The sequence below is a fragment of the Tachyglossus aculeatus genome, chromosome 4 (genome assembly GCF_015852505.1).
Source record: "Tachyglossus aculeatus isolate mTacAcu1 chromosome 4, mTacAcu1.pri, whole genome shotgun sequence".
Taxonomy (NCBI): Eukaryota; Metazoa; Chordata; class Mammalia; order Monotremata; family Tachyglossidae; genus Tachyglossus; species Tachyglossus aculeatus.
In genome coordinates this window covers 107,081,178-107,104,239 of record NC_052069.1, presented here as the reverse complement: position 1 = coordinate 107,104,239, position 23,062 = coordinate 107,081,178, and the positions used below count along the sequence as shown (strand labels likewise).

General features: G+C 53.6%; 1 protein-coding gene across 1 annotated transcript; it reads left to right on the top strand.

Annotated features, from left to right (window-relative positions):
- Positions 1-328: 328 nt before the first annotated feature.
- Positions 329-22,533, top strand: LHX3 (LIM homeobox 3). Its single transcript, XM_038745853.1, has 6 exons — positions 329-390; positions 13,469-13,640; positions 15,286-15,488; positions 17,968-18,119; positions 18,938-19,109; positions 22,024-22,533. The coding sequence occupies exons 1-6, from the start codon at positions 360-362 to the stop codon at positions 22,440-22,442; spliced, it is 1,149 nt and encodes a 382-aa protein (XP_038601781.1). The 5' UTR covers positions 329-359; the 3' UTR covers positions 22,443-22,533.
- Positions 22,534-23,062: the final 529 nt, after the last annotated feature.

Below are 23,062 nucleotides of genomic sequence, written 5' to 3'. Positions count from 1 at the left end.
GGGACAACCGGATTACCTTGTATCTCCCCCCGGCGCTTAGGTCAGTACTTGGCACATAGTAAGCGCTTACCAAATACCGACCAATAACCAAATTATTATTATCGACCCCAATTCCGGGCGCTGCGGAGGGAGGTGAGGAGGTTGGGAGCACCCAGGACAGCTCCCGCCCGCCGCTTTGTGATGCTAAGATGCTCCAGGGGGGCGGGGATGACGCTGCCTCTGGTCCAGAGCCTTCCCGGAGCGCTCAGAGCGCGCAGAGGGCTCCGCGGAGGGTCTGCGCGGCCCCTCCTCCCGCCGCGATGCTGCTGGAGCCGGAGCAGGAGGCGGACGAGGACCGGCCCGGGCCGCAGACCGCAGCCATGGGCGCCTTCATCGGGACCCGCACTCCGGGTAAGAACCATCATCATCATCATCAATCGTATTTATTGAGCGCTTACTGTGTGCAGAGCACTGGACTAAGCGCTTGGGAAGTACAAGTTGGCAACATAGAGAGACAGTCCCTACCCAACAGTGGGCTCACAGTCTAAAAGGGGGAGACAGAGAACAAAACCAAACATACTAACCAAATAAAATAAATATGTACACCGGCCTCCCGGATGCCCGGGCCTCAGTTTCCCTCGGGGGACGGGCAGAGGAACCCCACGCGGAAACCCCTCTCTATCCGGGGCTTTCAGGGCGGGTGAGTTTGCATGTGCGTGAAGCAACGAGTGGAAGGAGCCCGCGGGCTTGGGAGGCAAAGGACGTGGGTTCTAATCCCGCTCCGCCACTAGTCTGCTGGGTGACCTTGGGCAAGTCACTTAACTTCTCTGGGCCTCAGTTCCCTCATCTGCAAAATGGGGATTAAAAGCGTGGGCCCCGCGTGGGACAACCTGATTAGCTTGTATCTACCCCAGCGCTTAGAACAGTGCTTGGCACATAGTAAGCGCTTAACAAATACCAACATTGTTATTATTATTATGTGTGTAACAGCATGTGGATCTGAGAGTGGTGTGTGTGTGTGTGTGTGCGCGGGCGTATAACAATGTTTGCATGTGCGAAAGGGAATGTGTACCTAGAAAAGGGCCTTAGAGTGTGCCAGGGATTGTCTCTATTGCAGTGTTGCATTTTCCCAAGCGCTTAGTAATAATGATGATAATAATGATGGCATTTATTAAGCGCTTTCTATGTGCACAGCACTGTTCTAAGCGCTGGGGAGGTAACAAGGTAATCCGGTTGTCCCACGGGGGGCTCACAGTCTTAATCCCCATTTTACAGATGAGGTAACTGGGGCACAGAGAAGTTAAGTGACTTGCCCAAGGTCACACAGCTGACAATTGGCGGAGCCGGGATTTGAACGCAAAGCCCGGGCTCTTTCCACTGAGCCACGCTGCTTCTCAGTACAGAGCTCTGTACGCAGTAAGCGCTCAATAAATACGATTGAGAGAGTAAATGTGTGTGTCGTGTGTGAGGGTAGAGAGAAAGTTGCAACTCCGATTGAGCTACTAGCCCTTCCCTGGCTTCTCCTGCCCCTTCCCCGTCCCGTCCAGAGACCTCTGGGATCAGCCACATGACCGCATCTTTGCCAACAGAGAGCCGGGCTGTGGTCCCGCGCTGTAGGAGCTCCAGGTCCCCCTCCTCCTCAGCGCGGCATCCCCCTGCCCCGGGGCCAAGCCGCTCCCTGCTGCGCCCGTTGGCGTTATAATAAAGGGCATTGTTAACGCCACCACGGCCAGATGCCCAGCGCGTGTGCGACCCGCCCCCAGCCCATCACTCAGCGCTGCCCCGCGGGACAGCAAGGCCCTCCCCCGTCCTAACGCCTAACGCTCTGCCTGAAGTATTCACAGACACACACACACGCACACACACACACACACACACACACACACACACACACACACACATTCCCGGAGGGCCCCCAAGCACTAAAAAGCAGACCATTCGCCTCCCCACCCCAACCTTCTTCCCCCCACGCAAGCTTCTGGATGAACGTCATTGTGACTGCGGGTCTGGGAACGTGTATGTCTCACCTTGGGTTAGTGTGTAATAATAATAATAATGATGGTATTTTTATAATGATAACATTTATTACCTTCTAGACTGTGAGCCCACTGTTGGGTAGGGACTGTCTCTATATGTTGTCTGCCCATCCGCCAAGCTAGCTCTCTTCCTCCCTTCAAGGCCCTGCTGAGAGCTCACCTCCTCCAGGAGGCCTTCCCAGACTGAACCCCTTCCTTCCTCTCCCCCTCATCCCCCTCTCCATCCCCCCCATCTTACCTCCTTCCCTTCCCCACAGCACCTGTATATATGTATATATGGTTGTACATACTTATTACTCTATTTATTTATTCATTTTACTTGTACATATCTATCCTATTTATTTTATTTTGTTAGTATGTTTGGTTTTGTTCTCGGTCTCCCCCTTTTAGACTGTGAGCCCACTGTTGGGTAGGGACTGTCTCTATATGTTGCCAATTTGTACTTCCCAAGCGCTTAGTACAGTGCTCTGCACATAGTAAGCGCTCAATAAATACGATTGATGAGGATGATGTTGCCAACTTGTACTTCCCAAACGCTTAGTACAGTGCTCTGCACACAGTACGCGCTCAATAAATACGATTGATTCCTTGATTAAGCGCTTACTACGTGCAAAGTACTGTTCTAAGCACTGGGGAGTTTACAAGGTGATCAGGTTGTCCCACGTGGGGCTCACAGTCTTAAGCCCCACTTTACAGATGAGGTAACTGAGGCACAGAGAAGTTAAGCGACTTGCCCAAAGTCACTCAGCTGACAAGTGGCGGAGCCGGGATTTGAACCGATGACCTCTGACTCCAAAGTCCGTGCTCTTTCCACTGAGCCACGCTGCTTCCCTATTTTTAAAGCGTTTACTGTGTGCCAAGCACCGTTCTAAGCGCTGCGGGGGATACAAGGTAATCAAAATTGTCCCACGTGGGGCTCACAATCTTAATCCCCATTTTCCAGGTGAGGGAATTGAGGCACAGAGAAGGGAAGTGATTTGCCCAAAGTCACACAGCTGACAAGTAGCGGAGCACGAATTAGAACCCATGACCTCTGAATCCCAAGCCCGGGTTCTTTCCACCAAGCCACGCTGCTTCTTGTGGAGGAGAGTTAGCTTGTGTGCGTCTGCCGTTGGAAGGATGGGTTTGTACCGATGTATTAGAGTGTTGTTTCCCTGAAGGACTGTTTTCCTCACCCTGGTCTGCGTGGGTTGTATTTGCATGCCTGGGTCACACACAAACATGTGTGTGAGTGTCTGTGAGTGTCAGGGATGAAGGGGGAGCTTCGTTGAGGTGTGTGAATGTATCTATGAAGCGACGCGGTCTGATTATGTCTCGGGGGGCGCGGGGACTTGAAGTTTCTGGTTTGCTTTGCTGATTCTAGCGACAGTTTTCCCCGTGCCACCAGCGGCCCCACTCCCACCCACCTCGGGATCCACCGCCCACTTTCTTATGGTATATGTTAGCGCTTACTATGTGTCAAACACCTTTCTAAGCGCTGGGGGGTAGATGTAAGTGAGTTAGGTCGGATCCCCGCACGGGTCACAGCCTAGGTAGGAAGGAGAACAGATGTTGAATCCCCATTTTGCAGTTGAGGGAACTGAGGCACAGAGAAATTAAGTGACTTGCCCAAAATCACACCTCTAGCGATTGGCTGAGCCGGGATTAGAAACCAGGTTCTCAGACTCAATCAATCAATCAATCGTATTTATTGAGCGCTTACTGTGTGCACAGCACTGTACTAAGCGCTTGGGAAGTACAAGCTGGCAACATATAGAGACAGTCCCTACCCAACAGTGGGCTCACAGTCTAGAAGGGGGAGACAGAGAACAAAACCAAACATACTAACAAAATAAAATTAATAGAATAGATAGGTAACAAGTAAAATAAATAAGTAAATAAATAGAGTAATAAATATGTACAAACATATATACATATATACAGGTGCTGTGGGGAAGGGAAGGAGGTAAGATGGGGGGGATAGAGAGGGGGACAAGGGGGGAGAGGAAGGAAGGGGCTCAGTCTGGGAAGGCCTCCTGGAAGAGATGAGCTCTCAGTAGGGCCTTGACTTTTACTTCCCAAGCGCTTAGTACAGTGCTCTGCACACAGTAAGCGCTCAATAAATACGATTGAATAAATGAACTCCCAAGCCCGTCCTCTTTTCCACCAGGCCACGCTTCCTCCCAATCCATCCAAGCCAGGGCCCGCGGATGGGAGAGCTGGAGACGGGAGCCAGAGAGATCCCTCTCCATTCCACAGGTCCCTTCTTCCGAAATGGTCCCCAGGATTGGGATGAGGGAGAATGGTTCCCCGAGAAAGAGTGAGTAGTCTCCACTACTCCCCAGGCTCGCATCCGTCCCGGTCGTTGTACGGCTAGACAGCAGCTTTTTTTAATGTCATTTCTTAAGCGCTTACTATGTGCAAAGCACTGCTCTAAGCGCTGGGGAGGTTACAAGGTGATCAGGTTGTCCCACGGGGGGCTCACAGTCTTAATCCTCATTTTACAGATGAGGGAACTGAGGCCCACAGAAGTGAAGTGACTTGCCCAAAGTCACACAGCTGACAATTGGCGGAGCCGGGATTTGAACTCATGACCTCTGACTCCAAAGCCCGGGCTCTTTCCACTGAGCCACGCTGCTTCTCTAGCTTTCTCTGATCGGACCGGTCCCGGCCACGGAGCGGGTCCGACTGAAAAGGAGAAGGTCGGAGAGGAATGGTGAGAGAGAGAAAGAGCGAGAAAGACGAAGCGACGGGGCACAGGAAGATGACCGTGGTACTCGATTTATTGATTTATTGGGTAACCTGGTTAGATGTGATTACTCCATCCAGAATTGTTTCTATTCGTTGACGGTATCCCTTTCCCTAGAAGAGGAGCGAGAGGGGAAGGAAGAGAGATCCAGAAAAGCCATTCTCGCTCCCCTTCCCTGCCTGTGTTCTTCAACACCCGACCCCGAGTAGGGAGAATTCTGTAACTTGGAAATATAATTTCTCCAGCTCAGGGAGACTCCGGTTCTTCCCCGAGCCATTCCCTCTCCCCTGCTGACCGGCAAGCGCTGTCCCATTCAGGGCCCGCTTCTCGGAGCTCCTGGGAAGTTCCAGATTAATGGAAGCGGAATATTGTTCCATCTGGTCTTCCTCTCTCTTTCCCTCTTCCTCATCTCCCGACCCCGCCAAAGCTATTGCGGGAGAGCCAGGTGGGGGACAAAACGGTTAGGGAGGGGGAGCGGAATGGAGAAAGGCAGGGTGGCTTAGTGGAAAGAACACGGATTTGGGAGCCAGAGGAGCTGGGTTCTAATATCGGCTCTGCCACGTGTCCGCTGTGTGACTTTGGACAAGCTTCTCTGTGCCTCAGTTACCTCATCTGTCAAATGGGGATGAAGACTGTGAGCCCCACGTGGGACAACCTGATTACCATGTATCTACCCCAGCGCTTAGTACAGTGCTTGGCACATAATAAGCGCTTAGCAAATACTATTATTATTATTATTGAGGTTCCTCGGAGAGGCAGAATTCAGGAATGGAGCTGTCTTCGCTCTGGGACCAGTGGGAGTGGGTTGGTGGCAGCCTCGGAGGCCTGTTAGAGTTGAGAAGGGGAGGGGGTACCTCCAGGGGAGTCCGTTGCTCCCTCTCCCCCCCCCCACCTACATACACATCCCCTCCCTGCCCTGGGACAAAGCGGCAACACCGCCCCTCCCTCGGCCTTCCCCATCCCTCAGCGGCGCGTCCATTAATGTCGTCCGTCTCCTGGAGCGCAGCCGATCAATAGGGCGTGAAATTATTATTAAAGCCTAAAAGTTGGAAATAACAGCGAGGCCCCGCACACCTTTCATCGAAATGGGTTTCATATACTCGGGAAACGCGGGCAAATGGGACATTGATTTTGGATTCATCAGCCGCCTACCTCCCAGGCACTAGCGTTGATTTCCCCAGACGCCTTTTTGCTCTAAAGATCGGCGTCGATAAAAACGTTAGCAGGGTGTTACCCTCCCGAGCGTTTATGAAGCCGCCGGGAGCTCCCAAAGTAAACAGTTGTCTCGGGGTGGGGCCCACTCTGCTCCAGCCGCGGTAAACCGAGGGAAACCGGCGGCTCCGCGGTCCCGCTTCTATCCACACTCTAACTCCGGGATTTCTCTCCGCTGTCCCGTCCCTGGTGATGGGGAGGGAGGGACCTCCTCTGGGTATCCCCCTTTTCTAAGCCTCCAGGGAAGGGATGGGTTCTTTTTTCCCTGGAGCCCTGGAATGTCTCCCCGGCCTGGGGTCAAGTGTCCACGGGTCACGCGAAGAGGAGAAGTGAAGCTTGGATTATTCAGGTCGAAAAAGCCTGCCTTGGGCTAATGCGCCGGATCATCCTGAAAAATGAAAAAAAAAAATAAGTAAAACAACCCCCTCGACCCGAATCCTGTTTAGCCGGACTTTCCCGGCTAATTTTCATGTCTCCACGGTCAAGGCGAAGCCCAGTCCAAATGGAAAGGACCAGAACTTTAGAGCGGGGGCAAAGGAAGGCCTCATTCATTCAATCGTGTTTATTGAGCGTTTACTGTGTGCAGAGCACTGCACTAGCCTCCCCGAGCCCCATCCCGCCTCTGGACCTCCAGGGGACGGGGTGGGGGTGTGTGTGTTTGGAAACGGGGGGGTCTGGAGAATGGGGAAGGGTGGAGGGGTTAGCGCAGCTCCTCGCGCCTGAACTCTCTTTTCAAGCGCTTATTCCGCGGCCCCAAGGCCCCCGCCGCCTCGGACTTTCATTCATTCAATGCATTCAATCGTATTTATTCAGCGCTTACTGTGTGCAGAGCGCTGTACTAAACGCTTGGGAAAGTACAATACGGCACTCGTGGAGCGGAGGGGCAGAGGAAAGGCAGAGGCAGAGTCTTCAGGCCCCCAACTGAGAAAACTTCCTCGAGCACAGTCCTTGCAAGGACCAGTCTTTGCGCTAGTCTGTCCTTGCTAGGTTGGGGGACTTGGGGGTTCTCCCACCAGAGGACTGGGGTATGGGGGAAGGGAGGGAATGCGAAAGGGGTTTGTGTGTATGTGTGTGTGTGTGTGTTTATGGGGGGGGGGGTGTAGGGCGAGTCCTAGAATTGTTCCTCATTTGAGGGAAAATAACTCGATTTAGATTAGCATATTTTGGACACATCATCAGGAGGACTAATTCTCTGGAGAAGACACTAAAGCTAGGAAAAGTCCAGGGAAAACGTGGAAGAGGCAGGCCGGCAGCTAGATGGATAGAGACCCTAACAACGATAAGGGAAGAACCGTTAGAAAGGTTGCGGATTATGGCAGAGGACAGGACGTTCTGAAGAAAGTATATCCATGGAGTCACTATGAATCGGGAACGACTCGACGGCACATAGTAATAATAATAATAATAATAAGGGGAGAAGGGGAGCACAGTAACTTACATACTTCTTCTCCCGCCCGCTCCCCTGGGCCCGACCCAGTCTCCGACCTTCCTCGCTTCTCCCGCTGTCATCAGGAAAACAGGGTCGCTGATGGGGAAGAGCAGGCAGCGGGACGGCATCTGGGTAAACTGCCGGCGACCGTCGGATAATAATAATAATGATGGTATTTGTTAAGCGCTTACTATGTGCCAGGCACTGCACTAAACACTGGGGTGGATACAAGCAAATCAAGTTGGACCCAGTCCCTGTCCCATGTGTGGCTCACAATCTCAATCCCCATTTTACACACGAGGGAACTGAAGCTTAGAGAAATGAAGTGACCTGCCCAAGGTCACAGAGCAGACAAGTGGCCGAGTAAGGATTAGAACCCATGACCTTTTGACTCCCGGCCACTATTGGATGTTGGCCACCCTCCTCCCGGTCCCCATCCCGGCCCTCCACCCATAAGCATGGTCCAAACCGCTCATTCCTTCATTCATTCCATCGTATTTATTGAGCGTTTACTGTGTGCAGAGCACTGTACTAAGCGCTTGGGAGGTACAAGTCGGCAACATATGGAGACGGTTCATACCCAAGAACGGGCTCACAGTCTGCCCCTACCCCTCTCGAGCCTCCCCAAGGGTGAAGCCCCCCACCCACCTCCGCTGAGGCTGAAATCATGGCCCTCTCCTCCGGCCTCGCAGCCCCCCAAACCCCGCATCGCACCCTTCGTTCACCCTTCTCTACCGCGCCGCTCCGCACCCTTCTATAAGGACCCACACCGCTCTGCACTGCACCTTTCCGCCCCATCCCATTGCCACAACGCTCTGCACGGCCCAATTATGACATTTGTTAAGCGCTTACTATGTGCCGAGCACTGTTCTAAGCTCTGGGACAGACACAGGGTAATCAGGTTGTCCCACGTGGGGGCTCACAGTCTTCATCCCCAGGTTACAGATGAGGGAATTGAGGCACAGAGAAGTGAAGCGGCTGGCTTAAGGTCACCCAGCAGACAAGTGGAGGAGTCGGGATTAGAACCCGTGACCTTCTGACTCCCAAACCCGGGCTCTTTCAACTAAGCCACGCTGCTTCCTGCTCCTGGCTTCTCCGTCCCCCACTCAGAGGCTTTTAGGGACCCCGTGGGCGTTGGGGAGGGGGAGAGAGGGTGGAGGAGGGGCGTGGGGGAGGAGCTGGGGGGTGGGTGGGTGGGGGGGAATGTAACAGGCAGAGGTTTGGAGGACTGACAAGCTCGGATCCGGCTGAGCTGCGGGCAGGCTCTCGGAGGACCGGACATAGTTGGGAGGGACGGAGAAACGCCACCAAAAGTTTGTTTTCGGCATTCTTGGGGTCACCGAGAGCCCCGAGGGACAGGCGATGCCGAGATGGATGCGCTCAAGGAACTGAGCTCGGGCAAGGACTCCCCGGGCACGGACATGCTCTTCGCGCTGCTGGCCCAGAACGAGGAGCTGCGCAAAGGTGGGATCGGGGTTGGGGGGCCCCAGGGGGACCGAAACCCGACAGGGGAGAAAAGTTTTCTTGGGGAGATTGCGCTCTCGGGTGGTCGGGGGGAGGGATGTCCCCGCGGAGAAGGGGGCAAGTGTGTGAGACTGAGGGGTTGGGAGGGAGAGGAGGAAAACTGCCCTTCCCTGACCCAGCTTTAGCTCCTTTGCTCCCGGCCCAGCCCGACTCCAAAGGCTCGGGGCAAGTTCCAGGACCGGTTGGGTGGAGAGGACCGTGGTAATAATAATAATTATTATTATTATTAGTAGTAGTAATAATAATAATGATGGCATATGTTAAGCGCTTACTATGTGCAAAGCACTGTTCTAAGCGCTGAAGTAGTAGTATTATATTGGTTAAGCGCTTACTATGTGCCAAGCACTGTTTAAAGCGCTCGGGTAGATATACAAGGAAATCAGGTGGGGTTCGCAGTCTTCATCCCCATTTTACAGATGAAGGAACTGCGGCACAGAGAAGTTCAGCGGCTTTCCCAAGGCCACACAGCAGACAGGTGTCGGAGCCGGGATTAGAAACCACGTCCTCTGACTCCTAAGACCGTGCTCTTTCCCCTAAAGCACGCTGTGCTCTCGCAACCAGCGGGCTTGTCCTGGTCCCCCGGAGCAAAGTAGATCGGACTGAGAGGCAGAGCCAACAGGAACGTGTGTGTGTGTGTGTGTGTGTGTGTGTGTGTGTGTGTTTTCGTGTAGAGGGGGTCCTTGTATTTATATGTATCTGTAAGTGTGATAGAGTGCTGGTGTGGTGTCGGTGTCTGTCTTGTGTTTATGGGAGGGAGGGTGCTTGTTTTGGGTTTGCGGCTGGAGTTGTCGAAATGTATGTGCGGTCTCTGTGTGGGTCTGCGTTATCTTTTGTTTGGGTGTGTTATTTGCGTGTGTGTGTTTGTGTTGTCTGTGTGTATTTGGGTACTCTTCCTCCTCCTCCCTGCCCTGGGTTTTGGGGGCGCCTTCTGTCCCCACTCTGGGACCTCCCTGGGGCAGACAGTGAGATGGAGGCCCCAACCCCCGGCTTCCCGCGCCCCCCGCCAAACGCCCCCGTCCCCTTTTCCAGAGCCCAGGCTCAGCTCGGTTCGGCTCTGCTCGACTGGACTGCGGACCCCGCGGCTTCTTCCCGTCCCCCCGCACCCCGCCCCAGCTCGGACCCGCAAACTGACCTCTCAACGCGGCCAGAGGAGCCGAGCAGGTTCAGACCTTCTCGCAGCCCCGGACTCCTGGCTCCCGGCCGGAGGCGCGCGCGGGGGAAAAGGTTGCTTCCCAGGGGACAGACTTTCCGCTCTCTTCCCAGTCGATTCCCCCTCTTCCCAGTGCCTTTTACTGGGCCGGAGTTCCGCCGTGTTTCCCACAGAAACTCGATTTGAAATCGACCTCCCGCTCGAACGGGGACTTCAACTGCTGGCTGCGGCTATTGACTTTGGAACCGAATTTGGCCTCGTGGGGCTGAGTAATTTCGAGGGAACCCAGACGAAAAATACCCCCTCCCCCCGCCTCCCTTTCTCTCCTTCCCCAGAGACGTCTTAGCCGCACTGTCGAAGGATTTGGGAAGAGCTCGGCCCCTTCTTCAGAGCTCTGACGGTTCATTGGAGCCCAAGAAGTCCGGCCCAAACCCATCAATTGCCGGAGGAATTGTGCGGAGTGGGAAAATCCTGCTTTGGCCCATATTTCCGAGATATTTCGATTCGTTTTCTTGGTGCCTATAACTATTAATAATAAATATCGTATAGATCGGGAATTGTGAGGAGTGGGAAAATCCTGCTTTGGCCCAAATTGCCGAGGTATTTCGATTCGTTTTCTTGGTGCCTATAACTATTAATAATAAATATCGTATAGATGGAGGTATCCCAGATAACGCAAAAAAACTCCTCAAAAACATTTTTGTTTGTTTCCTGTCAATTCCTCGGGTAATTGTGGTTGTGTAGTTGTGGCCGGGATGAAGCCGGACGTGTTTCCTGAGGTGGGGGAGTTGGGGGGGGGGGAGAGAAGGGAGGGGAAGAGGTCAAACGCAGGGTGTGGATTTTGATTCATCATTTATTTATTTCGTTTAAAGGAGGTACCGGAGGGGAGGGATTTACCCAAGGGACCGAGGGAGACTGAAAGGTGGGAGGGGGAATTAGAGAGAAAATCAATCAATCAATCAATCGTATTTATTGAGCGCTTACTGTGTGCAAAGCACTGTACTAAGCGCTTGGGAACTACAAGTTGGCAACATATAGAGACAGTCCCTACCCAACAGTGGGCTCACAGTCTAAAAGAACGAAACAGAATGAGGAGGATAGGAAAGAGAGAGAAGAAATAAATATGTTGCCCCTTGGAGACAGTTTATAAACCGCCCCAATCCTTCCTGGGGTCGCCATGCAACGTAAGGAACTTGCCCGGAGGCTGCAGAGAGACATTTGGAGGGTGGAAGAGGAGAGGGGAGGAGATCCTTGGGGGCGTTAGTTTTGTTTGAAATTTTCAATCCTGGGGGTGAGAGGAGTCGCAGGAGGCGGGGTGCCAGTCCTGAATTTGGGGTGGGAAAAGGCTCCGGGAGAAGGTCCGGATGGAGCGGGAGCGGGAGGGCGAGAATGGCGGGGGAAAGGAGCTCTCCGCCGACCGGGTGCTGAACTGAACCGGGAGGCCATTCGGGGCCGGGCCCGGGGGCTGCGCTTTTCGGTCCGAAACCAGGGGCAGGGGCGGGGGGCGACCTTCACCCGAAAAGGGGGCGTCCACTCCCTCCTAGCCTCCCCGCCGAGACTTTGGGCGGGGGACTGCTTTGCCTCAGTGGACGCGAGCCGTATGTGAAATTTGAAGGGTATTTGAAGGGAGCAGAGGGAGAGAAATATTCCACTCAATCGCATTTATTGAGCGCTTACTATGTGCAGAACACATAGAGTACAGTACAGTTTTCCAGAGGACTCGGCCTCTGCGGGTTCTTCTCCACTGGTCGTTTCAGTGGGTGACATCCAGGCAGGGAGAGGGCTCGGCTATTGCTGGAGCAGCTCGTCGTCTTCCCTCCTTGCCTTCCCTGCCAGCTCCCAGGCTGGCTCTGGGACTTCTGTTCTTGACCCCGGAGCTCTGGTAACCCTGGCTCTGTCTTCCCTCCACTCCTCAGCTGAGGATTCGCCCTGGGGCTGGTCCTCGGCCCTGGGGCGGGGGAGAGAAGCCGCTCCTCTCTCCCCGTCCAGGACTCTTGGGACCCTGCAGGCTCTTTACATCTGGAATGCGTGGAAGAACGGTTTGAGGGGAGTTTCCAGTTCTGGGGACTTTTTTTAAGTTTTGAAAATTATTCCTACCTCTCCACCGCCCCCGGTTATAAAAGGAACCCGTCATCCTGGCTCCCCGAAGTGGGCTTCCCGATGTCCATAAAACGAAGCCGAAGTAGCGGGCATTTCTGTGGTTTTGGATTCTTCTTTCCCCCACCCACTAGCTCGCTTAGATTTCCGCCGCCCTGGTCCTCCCCGCCGCCTGGCCCTGAATCGGGGACAAGGAGGACTGCGGTGGTAGAAAGAGAGGGGGGTCTGGTTCTCCACCCAGAACTCGCTGGGGACGCTCTATAGGTCTTAGGAGATGGAGAGGAAAACGGGTTGCAAACGGGAAACGAATCGGAGATTTGGAGTCCGTATGGACGAAATTATGCCCCCTGGGTGGAATTCTAACGCCTCATACGTAGAAACTCTCCAGGTCCCCCAGAGGGCTCGAATATAAGTCGTTTTTTATTCGGGCGTCTCTCCCCAGAGGATGGAGACGTTCTCAGCGGGTCCTAGGTCGGTTGAAGGGAAACCCAGGAGCGACATCATCATCATCATCATCAATCGTATTAATTGAGCGCTTACTGTGTGCAGAGCACTGTACTAAGCGCTTGGGAAGTACAAATTGGCAACATATAGAGACAGTCCCTGCCCAACAGTGGGCTCACAGTCTAAAAGGGGGAGACAGAGAACAAAACCAAACATACTAACAAAATAAAATAAATAGAATAGATATGTACAAGTAAAATAAATAAATAAATAAATAGAGTAATAAATATGTACAAACATATATACATATATACAGGTGCTGTGGGGAAGGGAAGGAGGTAAGATGGGGGGGATGAAGAGGGGGACGAGGGGGAGAGGAGGGAAGGGGCTCAGTCTGGGAAGGCCTCCTGGAGGAGGTGAGCTCTCAGTAGGGCCTTGAAGGGAGGAAGAGAGCTAGCTTGGAGGATGGGCAGAGGGAGGGCATTCCAGGCCCGGGGGATGACATGGGCCGGGGGTCGATGGCGGGACAGGCGACCCATACGGGCATATACACAAGGCTGGACATTCACACAAGCATACTCAGCGTGTGCATGAATGTCAGTTCAGCGCGTGTAGAGGGGCGTGATGGCCGAGGAGAAATCAGGCAGAGTGGGAAAGAGGGTCCGGCGGCTTTGGGCTGGGGTCCGGCTGGGCTGGGAGTCCGGCTGGGCTGGGCTGGGCCTTGTATTTCTATCCACCGCCCCTCCCCAACCTCGCGGCGTGGGTCAGGGACTCCTGGGTCCTGGACGACGCGTCTCCAACCGGGCCTCTCTGTCTGTCCCTGTGTCCGTCCTTGTCCCCCCGTCCCCCCCGGTCCTCCGCTCGGGCAGAGATCCCCCTGTGCGCCGGCTGCAACCAGCACATCGTGGACCGCTTCATCCTGAAGGTCCTGGATCGCCACTGGCACGGAAAGTGCCTGAAATGCAGCGACTGCCAGACGCCGCTCACCGAGAAGTGCTTCAGCCGCGGGGACAGTGTCTACTGCAAGGAGGATTTCTTCAAGTGAGTTTGCTCCGCCGAACCCCGACAGGCCCCTGCCTCGACCCCTCCCCAACGTCGACCCGGCCCCAGTCTTGGCTTCCACCTTGGAGGCAGGAGGGCGACGCATCCCAGCTCCCAACCGGTGGACGAGGGAGGGGGACGGAGGAGGAAAAGGCCGGTTGACCCTTTCCGAACTGAGGCAAAACAACCCCCCGACACATACACACACCTTAGCAGAGCCCGCATTGTCGCGGGGAAGGGGCGGGGACGCCTGGGACCAGCTGGAAACCCGAAAGGAGGGCGGTCTTCTAGACTGTGAGCCCACTGTTTGGTAGGAACCGTCTCTATAAGTTGCCAACTTGTACTTCCCAAGCGCTTAGTACAGTGTTCTGCACACAGTAAGCGCTCAATAAATACGATTGACTGATTGATTGATAGGGCAGGGGAAGGAAGTCCCCCAAACGCGGGCGGCCGTGGCTGGAATCTTCAACCGAATCCGCCGGAGCCCATTCGTTTTTCAATCGATTAAGAAAACAATTAACAGTAAAGGCCCTCTCCTTCAGAACTGGGGGAGCGGGGAGAAACCCTCGAAACGAATCCCGGCTCCGAAATTCTCCTCCTCCTGGAGAGAGGACTTTCCCCGTTGGGTCGTGATTTGAGGAGGGTGAGAGAGAAGGAATCAGTATGATGTAGCGCTTACCCACCCCCATGCTTCCTACTTCTCCCCTGGGAATGGGAAGGACCGCCGATGAGGGATCCAGACCTCCTTTTTTATGTACCAAGAGCCTCTTGGAATTACGCTGGGACGGGTGGAGGAGGCCGGGGAAAACAGGTGGGTGGAAGATTTCGGGGGTGGGAGGAGAAGGAGAGGGACAGGCGACCTGGCCAGGTCCCTACGGACAAAACCAAAGGAAAAAAGGATAATCCTGTCTCCCTCAAGCCCCACCATAAAACAAAAAACACAACCCTTTCGTTGAGTCGATTTGGATTGTGGGGTTCATATCCGATCCTGCTGGGCTAAAGAAAATCTTTCCTCCCCTATACCCCTACAAATAGATACCGGGGACTAGGTGAAATAACCCCATAAAATACTCTTGGCCAGCTCCCCCGGTTCTGCCCTTTTCTGCCCTGCCCTGCCCGGCTCTGTCCTGCCCCATCCTGCCCTCCCCTGTCCTGTTCTGATCTGTCCTTTCCTGTTCTTCCCTGTCCTGCCCTCCCCTGTCCTTCCCTGCCCTCCCTGGCAGTGCCCTGTTATTCCCTGCCCTGCTCTAACCTCTTCTGTCCTACTCTGCTCTGCCCTGCTCTGCCCAATCCAGATCAGTCCTGTGCTGCCCTGCCTTGCCCCTGCCCTGCCCTTTCCTCTCCTGTCTTGCACTGCCGTGCCCTGTTCTGCTATGCCCTGCCCACTCAGCCTGGTCCTGTTCTGTCCTCCCACGCTCGGCCTGGCTCTGTCCTGCGTTGCTTTGCCTTGCCTGGCTCTATCCCTGCCCAGACCTGCCCAGTCCCCCACTCCCACCTCCCAGCCCAGCCCTGCCCTGCCCCGTCTGGCCTGACCCAGACCAGCCCTGCCCTGCCCTGCCCGGCTCGGCTCGGCTCGGCCCTGCCCGCCCCGGTCCGGCCCCGCCCTCCGCTGTCCTGTCCTGTCGGACTGTATTTCTTTTTTTAGGAGGTTTGGAACAAAATGTGCCGCCTGCCAACAAGGTATCCCCCCCACGCAGGTGGTGCGGAGGGCGCAGGACTTCGTCTATCACCTGCCCTGCTTCTCCTGCATCGTCTGCAAGAGGCAGCTGGCCACGGGCGACGAGTTCTATCTCATGGAGGACAGCCGGCTCGTCTGCAAGGCCGACTACGAGACCGCCAAACAGAGAGGTGAGAACCCCCCTCCCCACTGGCTGTCTTTGACCCAGCCTGGAGGGAGGCAGAAGGGACCCAAGGGAGACGAGAGAGGGTCCCTTTTGCGTTTCGGTGGAAGAGGAGGTCTTATTCTACGACGGGTCGACTTTTCCTTGGGGAAATAATAAGGTAGTCCGGGAGTCTGTCTCCTCTTCCTCTTCGTCCCCCACCCTCACTGCGGTCCCCCATCCGAATTTCGGCCAATACTGTCCAATAAACGAAGCCCCGCTTCGGCTCACTGTGGCCTGGTTTCCAGTTAACTCGATTGTTCAGGCAGGGTAGTTCCTCCTCCTGAATTCGAATTGATTGGGTGAATCTCCGCCGCGCTTGGTAATAATAATAATAATAATAATGGCATTTATTAAGCGCTTACTATGTGCAAAGCACTGTTCTAAGCATTGGGGGAGATACAAGGTGATCAGGTTGTCCCACGGGGGGCTCACAGTCAATCCCCATTTTACAGATGAGGTAACTGAGGCACAGAGAAGTTAAGTGACTTGCCCAAAGTCACACAGCTGACAATTGGCGGAGCCGGGATTTGAACCCCTGACCACTGACTCCGAAGACCGTGCTCTTTCCACTGAGCCATGCTGCTTCTCAGCGGAGAACAGGGCAAACACCACACGGGAAAAACGAGGAAGGAAAGAGAGAAGGAAGGACTATTTGGGAGTTCCTAGAAGGAGAGGAGAGGGGAGAAGGAGAGAGGAGGAAGTCAGAAGGTGGCCCTCTCCCCTCAACTGCCTCCTTTCCCTGCCAACCTCCTCGACCCCCACAGAATAATAATATTAATGTTAATAATATTATTATTAATAATAAGAGGAATTATGGCATTTGTTGAGCGCTTACTATGGGCCGGGCACTGTATTAAGCGCTGAGGTAGATGCAAGGAAATCGGGTTGGACACAGTCCCTGTCCCACGTGGGGCTCACAGTCTCAATCCCCATTTTACAGATGAAGGTACTGAGGCCCAGAGAAGTGAAGTGACTTGCCCAAGTTCACACAGCAGACAAGTGGCGGAGCCGGAATTAGAACCCATAACCTTCTGATTCCCAGGCCCGTGTTCTATCCACTATGCCATGCTGTTTCACATCCCACGCCCTCCTGGTCCCTCCGCGGAGGGGTGGAGAGGAGGCAACGCAAGGCCACAGTGGCTACTTTCCGGGATCAGTAGCGCGTCATGTCCCCTTCGATTCTCCCCTCCCAAGGTGGTTTAAGTGGAAAGAGCCTGGATTTGGGAGTCAGAGGTCGTGGATTCTAATTCCGGCTCCGCCACTTGTTAGCTGTGTGACTTTGGGAAATTCACTTAACTTCTCTGTGCCTCAGTTCCTTCATCTGTAAAATGGGGATTAAGACTGTAAACCCCACATGGGACAACCTGATGATCTTGTATCTACCCCAGCGCTTAGAACTGAGCTTGACACATAGTAAGCGCTTAACAAATACCATCATTATTATTACTGTTGTAATCCCGCCTCCACCGCTTGCCCACTAGGTGACGGTGGGCAAGTCATTTAAATTATCCGTTTCGATTCATTGTATTTTCAATCAATCGATCGATCAATCGTATTTACTGAGGGAAGCGTACTTTGTCTAAACGCTTGGGAGAGTACAATATAACGGAGTTGGTAGGCGCGTTCCCTGCCTACAAAGGTCAGTTTCCTCATCTTTAAAATGGGGGTTAAATATCTGCTCCCCCTCCTACAGGAGAGGGACCGTGTCCGGCCTGATTATCTTAATGATGGCATTTGTTAAGCCTTATTATGTGCCAGGCACTGTACTAAGCGCTGGGGTGGATACAAGCAAATCGGGTTGGACACAGTCCCTGTCCCACATGGGGCTCACAGTCTCAACCCCCATTTGACAGATGAGGTAACTGAGGCCCAGGGAAGTGAAGCGACTTACCCAAGGTCACACAGCAGACAAGTGGCGGAGTCGGGATTAGAACCCACGACTGCCAGGCCCGTGCTCTAGCCACTACGCCACGCTACACGCGGCCTAGGCTGCCCACGGCTCGGAGCGGTTACTTGCAGAGAGAAAACGGCGTCGACTAGGGAATAGAGCTCGGGACTGGGAGCCGGAGGACCTGGATTCGAATCCTACCTCGGCCTCTTGCCTGTTGTGTGACTATGGGCAAGAAGCAGCGTGACCTAGTGGATATTTGTGTCGATGCCTGTCCACCCCCTAGACCGTGAGTTGCTTATGGGCAGGGATTGCCATTCTTTACTGCTGTATCGTACGTTCCCAAGCGCTTAGTACAGTGCTCCGCACTCCGTAAGCGCTTAATAAATACGATCGAATGAATGAATGCTTGATTATCTCGGGTCTTCCACACTGCTCGACACGTAGTAAGCGTTTAACAGATGGCCCAGTGGTGCCCTCTGCCCTGGATTCCCCCCGGGGAGGTCGGCTTCGGGTTCGAGGTTCGAGTCTCACTGCCCCTCCCGTCCCGTTCCAGAGGCGGAATCGACGGCCAAGCGGCCCCGCACCACCATCACGGCCAAGCAGCTGGAGACCTTGAAGAACGCCTACAACAACTCGCCCAAGCCGGCCAGACACGTCCGCGAGCAGCTGTCCTCCGAGACCGGCCTGGACATGCGAGTGGTGCAGGTCGGTCCTCTCCCCGGACCCCTCCCTCCCCCGCGGGCCCCTCCCCCCCGAACCCCTCCGCTCCCCGAACTCACGCACACATACACCCACCTCTTCTTCCCATCAACCACCTCCCTTCCGAAGGCCAGAAAAGGGATCTCCAAGCCCGCAGTTGGGGCCCAGCGTGGACCCCTCCCTTCCCGCCTCCCTTCCTCCCCCACTCCATCCCTCCCTCACTCACTCCATCCCTCCCTCCTCCCTCCATCCCTCTTTCCCTCCCCGACTCCCTCTCTCCCTCCCCCACTCCATCCCTCCCTCCTTCCTTCCCTCCCTCCCCCACTCCATCCCTCCCTCCTTCTCTCCCTCCCTCCTTCCTTTCCTCCCTCCCCCACTCTATCTCTTCCTTCTCCACTCCATCCCTTCCTCCCCCACTCTATACCTCCCTCCCCCCCTCCCCTCCTTCCCCCTCCCTCCCTCCCTCCTTCCCCAACTCCCTCCCTCCCTCCCTCCCCCACTCTATCCCTCCCTCCCTCACGCTATCTCTCCCTTCCCCACTCCATTCCTCCCTCCTCCACTCCAACCCTCCCTCCCCACTCCATCCCTCCCTCTCTCCCCCACTCCATCCCTCCCTTCTCCACTGCATCCCTTCCTCTTTCTCCCATTGCATCCCTCCCCCATCTCTTCCTCCCTTCCCCACTCCCTCCCTGACTCCCCCACACACCACCTCCCTTCCGAAGGGCGTTAAAGGGATCTCCAAGCGCGCAGTCGAGGCTGAGGGCGGACCCCGCCCTCCCCGCTCCTTCCCACCCCAATTCCATCCCTCCTTCCCTCCCCTACAGGTTTGGTTCCAGAACCGACGAGCCAAGGAGAAGCGGCTCAAGAAAGACGCGGGCCGGCAACGTTGGGGCCAGTACTTCCGCAACATGAAGCGTTCCCGGGGCAACTCCAAGTCGGACAAGGACAGCATCCAGGAGGAGGGGCCTGACAGCGACGCCGAGGTCTCCTTCACAGGTACGGGCCGGAGGGGCCACGGGGCGACGAAACGCAGCTGCCCAGCCCTGACCACAAACCCAGCCACCCTTGCAGATATCTTCCGGCCCGAGACGCTCGGCCCTGTCCGATGGATGGGTCCGAAGGAAGGAATCTCGCTTTGCCTAGGATGGAAATCTAGGGATTTCTCCTTGGGGCTGGAAAAAAATCACTTTAGAATCCGATTGTGTGTCTAAGCAGTCGACTCTCCTTTAAACTTCTCACGCCGCCACAATCTACCTTCTTATTCGGATAAGAAATAAGTCTGATGTGCTCTCAAACTAAACGGGGCCACTTCTTAGGCTTTCTGACATACAGAAGCAAATCTAGACTTCTTGGAGGTTCTGTTAAAAAGGCAGTTTATAAGGTCACTAGACCTACATTCCTGATAATATCCAGTACCCCTGTCCTGCTCTCGGTCCCCTGCAGGCTTACTATTCAAGATTTTTGATATGTTTCAAGGTTTTTAATAAGTGAAATAAGTGGAATTTTAGGACCAGTCAGAGCTTCTGAGGTCACTCAATTCCTTCTCAGCTTCCCGACCGTATCTGGCAGAAGAATGTCCCTCTGTTTCTCCAAAATTTCTAAAGTAGATCCCAGATTCTCCACCAGGCTCCAGATTTTCTTGTCTTTAGGTCTAGCCTAGCTCCCACCTGCTGCAATTTAAACTTACTGTTCTGTTCAATGATGTCATCCCTTCTGTCCCCAGGACCAACCCCTACTTTCATATGATCCCAGAAAGCATTTGGAAGCAAAATAGACTGATGTTTATTATTGTTATCATTACCAGTATCATCATTACCATGATGATAATCATCAGAATCATTGTGATCATCATGATAAGCAGCGTGGCTTAATGGAAAGAGCACGGGCTTGGGAGTCAGAGGTCGTGGGTTCTAATCCCGGCACTGCCATTTGTCAGTTATGTGATTTTGGACAAGTCACTTAACTTCTCTGTGCCTCAGTTCCCTCATCTGTAAAATGGGGATGAAGACTGTGACCCCTACGTGGGACAATCTGATGACCTTGTATCTTTCCCAGTGGCTTAGAACAGTGCTTGGCACATAGTGAGCGCTTAACAAATACCATTATTATTATTAATTGTTATTATTATTATTATTAGTATTATTATCAGCATCAGGGTCATTGTTATTATCATCACTATTATCATTTCCTTCCTAACTTTCACTGGCTGTTGAAGAGTTTCAAACGTTGGCTATTTCCCAAGCATTCTTTCTGCTCTAGGGTGTGCCCCTCCTGGGCTCCTAAGACTTGTCCCTGAACAGCAAAGGAAGATTCTGTCTGTCTGCCTTCCGTGCTTTAACTTTTCCTGCAAGATTTCCACCCTAAAAGATTCATCCCTACCATTGGCCAACATGCCCATTTTGATTCTTTAGTCTCCTTAGGCCACATTTAATAATAATTACTTTCTTAAGTGTTTACTAAGTGCCAGGGACTGCACTAAGTGTTGTACTAAGATACAAGAGCATCAGGTCCCTCATGAGGCTCCAAGTCTAAGTAGGAGGGAGAACAGAACATTTTGAAGATGAGGGAACTAAGGCACAGAGAAGTTAAGTGACTTGCCCAGCATCACACAGCAGGCAAGTGGTGGAGCTGGATTAGCACCCAGATCCTCTGGCTCCCATGCTTGTGCTTTTCCCACTAGGCTACACTGCTTCCCGTAGCCCTGGTGTACATGTCTGAACATCTGGGTTCACCAGGAGAAAAAAATAGGTCTCCTGCGATTTGGTATATGTGGGGGGAGGCCCGGGTGGGGTGGGTGGAAGAGGAGGAGGGAAAGCAGTCTATTTTTTTCCCACTCCAAATGCTATCAATTTTCAGAAAATAATTTCTCATTAAAAAGATTATATAAAAACATGGGTGGAGACTCAGGAATGGAAGGGAGATACAAGGAGAACATTTTGGTGTTCTCACTGACACATAACTCTCTCATATTAAAGCATGCACTCTTCTGGAAGTGACATTTTTTGATCTCACTTAGGATGTTTAAATATTGATGACACTTCAATCATCCTCATCATGAAATTGTCAGGCAGCGTTTGGGGCCGTGCTGGGGCTCTGAAGTAAGAGAAAAAGATATGACCCTTTACCCTAATAGTTTACAGTCTGAAAGCCCAGGATTGTTCTGAACCAGAAATCTTCTGTGCCATCACCACCATCAACAGCAACAGCAGTTCTTATCGAAAGGTTACTATGTGCAGAACCTTTGACTAAGCACTGTGGCAACAGGAGGTGGAGTGGGTAGAACCTCTTGGATCATTTTCTTTCCCCCCATGGTATTAGTTAAAGAAGTAACTATGTGCCAGGCAACTTTCTAAGAGCCGGAGTAGATGAAAGCTAATCAATTTGGACACAGTCCCTGTCCCACATGGGGCTCACAGTCTTAATCCCCATTTTACAAATGAGGTCGCTGAGACAAAGAGAACAATAATAATAATATTTGTTAAGCACTTACTAGGTGCCAAGCACTGTCCTAACTTCTGGAGTAGAGACAAGGTAATCAGGTTGTCCCACGCGGGGCTCACATTCTTCACCCCTGTTTTACAGATTAAGGAACTGAGGCCCAGAGAAGTGAAGTGGCTTGCCCAAGGTCACACAGCAGACAAGTGGCGGACCTGGGATCAGAACCCAGGTCCTTCTGACTGCCAGGCCCCCGCTCTAGCCATTAGGCCACACTGCTTCTCGTCTGTCTCCCCCTTCTAGACTGTGAGCCCGTTGTTGGGTAGGGACCTGTCTCTAGATGTTCCCCAAGCGCTTGGTCCAGCGCTCTGCACACAGTAAGCGCTCAATAAAATGAATGAACGAATAACTATCTAGGTGATTGTTCCTGGTTACGATTATTGATCATTTTCCCCACCATCCGCTTCTGTTTCAGACGAGCCCTCCATGCCCGAGATAAGCCACTCGAACGGGATTTACAGCAATTTGAACGAGGCCTCCCCGGGCCTGGGGAGGCAGGCGGGCACCAACGGCAGCTTCTCTTTGGAGCACAGCGGCATCCCAGCTCAGGACCAGTATCACGACCTCCGATCCAACAGCCCCTACGGCATCCCCCAGTCCCCCGCTTCGCTGCAGACCCTGCCGGGGCATCAACCTTTAATGTCCAGCTTGGTTTATCCGGACGGCGGACTGGGCATCATGGCACAGGGCGGACCGGGCGGCCCCCAACCCATGAGGGTTTTGGGGGGAAACGGACCCAGCTCTGACCTGTCGACGGGAAGCAGCGGGGGTTACCCAGACTTTCCGGTGAGTCCCGCCTCCTGGTTGGACGAAGTGGAACATGCCCAGTTTTGATACAGGTCCCATCTGCCTAAGGAGACTGAGGCCTCGAAGATAACACATTCTTCCCCCCCCCCCCAAAAAAAAAATCAATAAAGGGAAGAAGAGCCGGGGCTTGGGGAGATGGAAGAAAAGAGATTGAGATGTCCGAGGAAAAGTCGTGGGCATTGCAAGTGCATCCATGCCCCGGGGTGGGATTGGCAGCGGGACCTGAAAGTCGGATGGACTGTTGGAGGAATGTCTCGTGACGGGTTATCACTGGGTCTTTTTGCAGGACGCAGATGAACTACGAGACTTGTACTTCACAGGTTTGATGAACTATTTGGGGGAGGGGGTGGCAGGGGCCTGCTGCCTCTAGCACATTCTCAGAAAGGAGGAGGGGATGGTTTAAACCCCCCGGCCATCCACAAGGCGTTTGGATTTCTTTTTAATATAGAATCCTTCCTTTCCCTTATTCACGAAAAGTGTCACCCAGCCCGCGTTTCTCCAGGTGACATATAGAAGAGATCTCTGGCCGATCACTTTTGTTCCCGATCCTTGCTGGTAAAATGCAGCAGGAAAGTCACTCGGTCGTCTTTATTGTTTTTCTTTTTTACACAGTCGATGACGAGAAATATTTCCTAGCTTGATGCCAT

Bases quoted from the DNA above. Each gene is read 5' to 3' on its own strand.
- LHX3 (XM_038745853.1), top strand. From the start codon at position 360: ATGGGCGCCTTCATCGGGACCCGCACTCCGG. The intron at 391-13,468 runs GTAAGAACCATC...CCGCTCGGGCAG, and splicing joins CATCGGGACCCGCACTCCGG to AGATCCCCCTGTGCGCCGGC. The intron at 19,110-22,023 runs GTACGGGCCGGA...CTTCTGTTTCAG, and splicing joins CGCCGAGGTCTCCTTCACAG to ACGAGCCCTCCATGCCCGAG.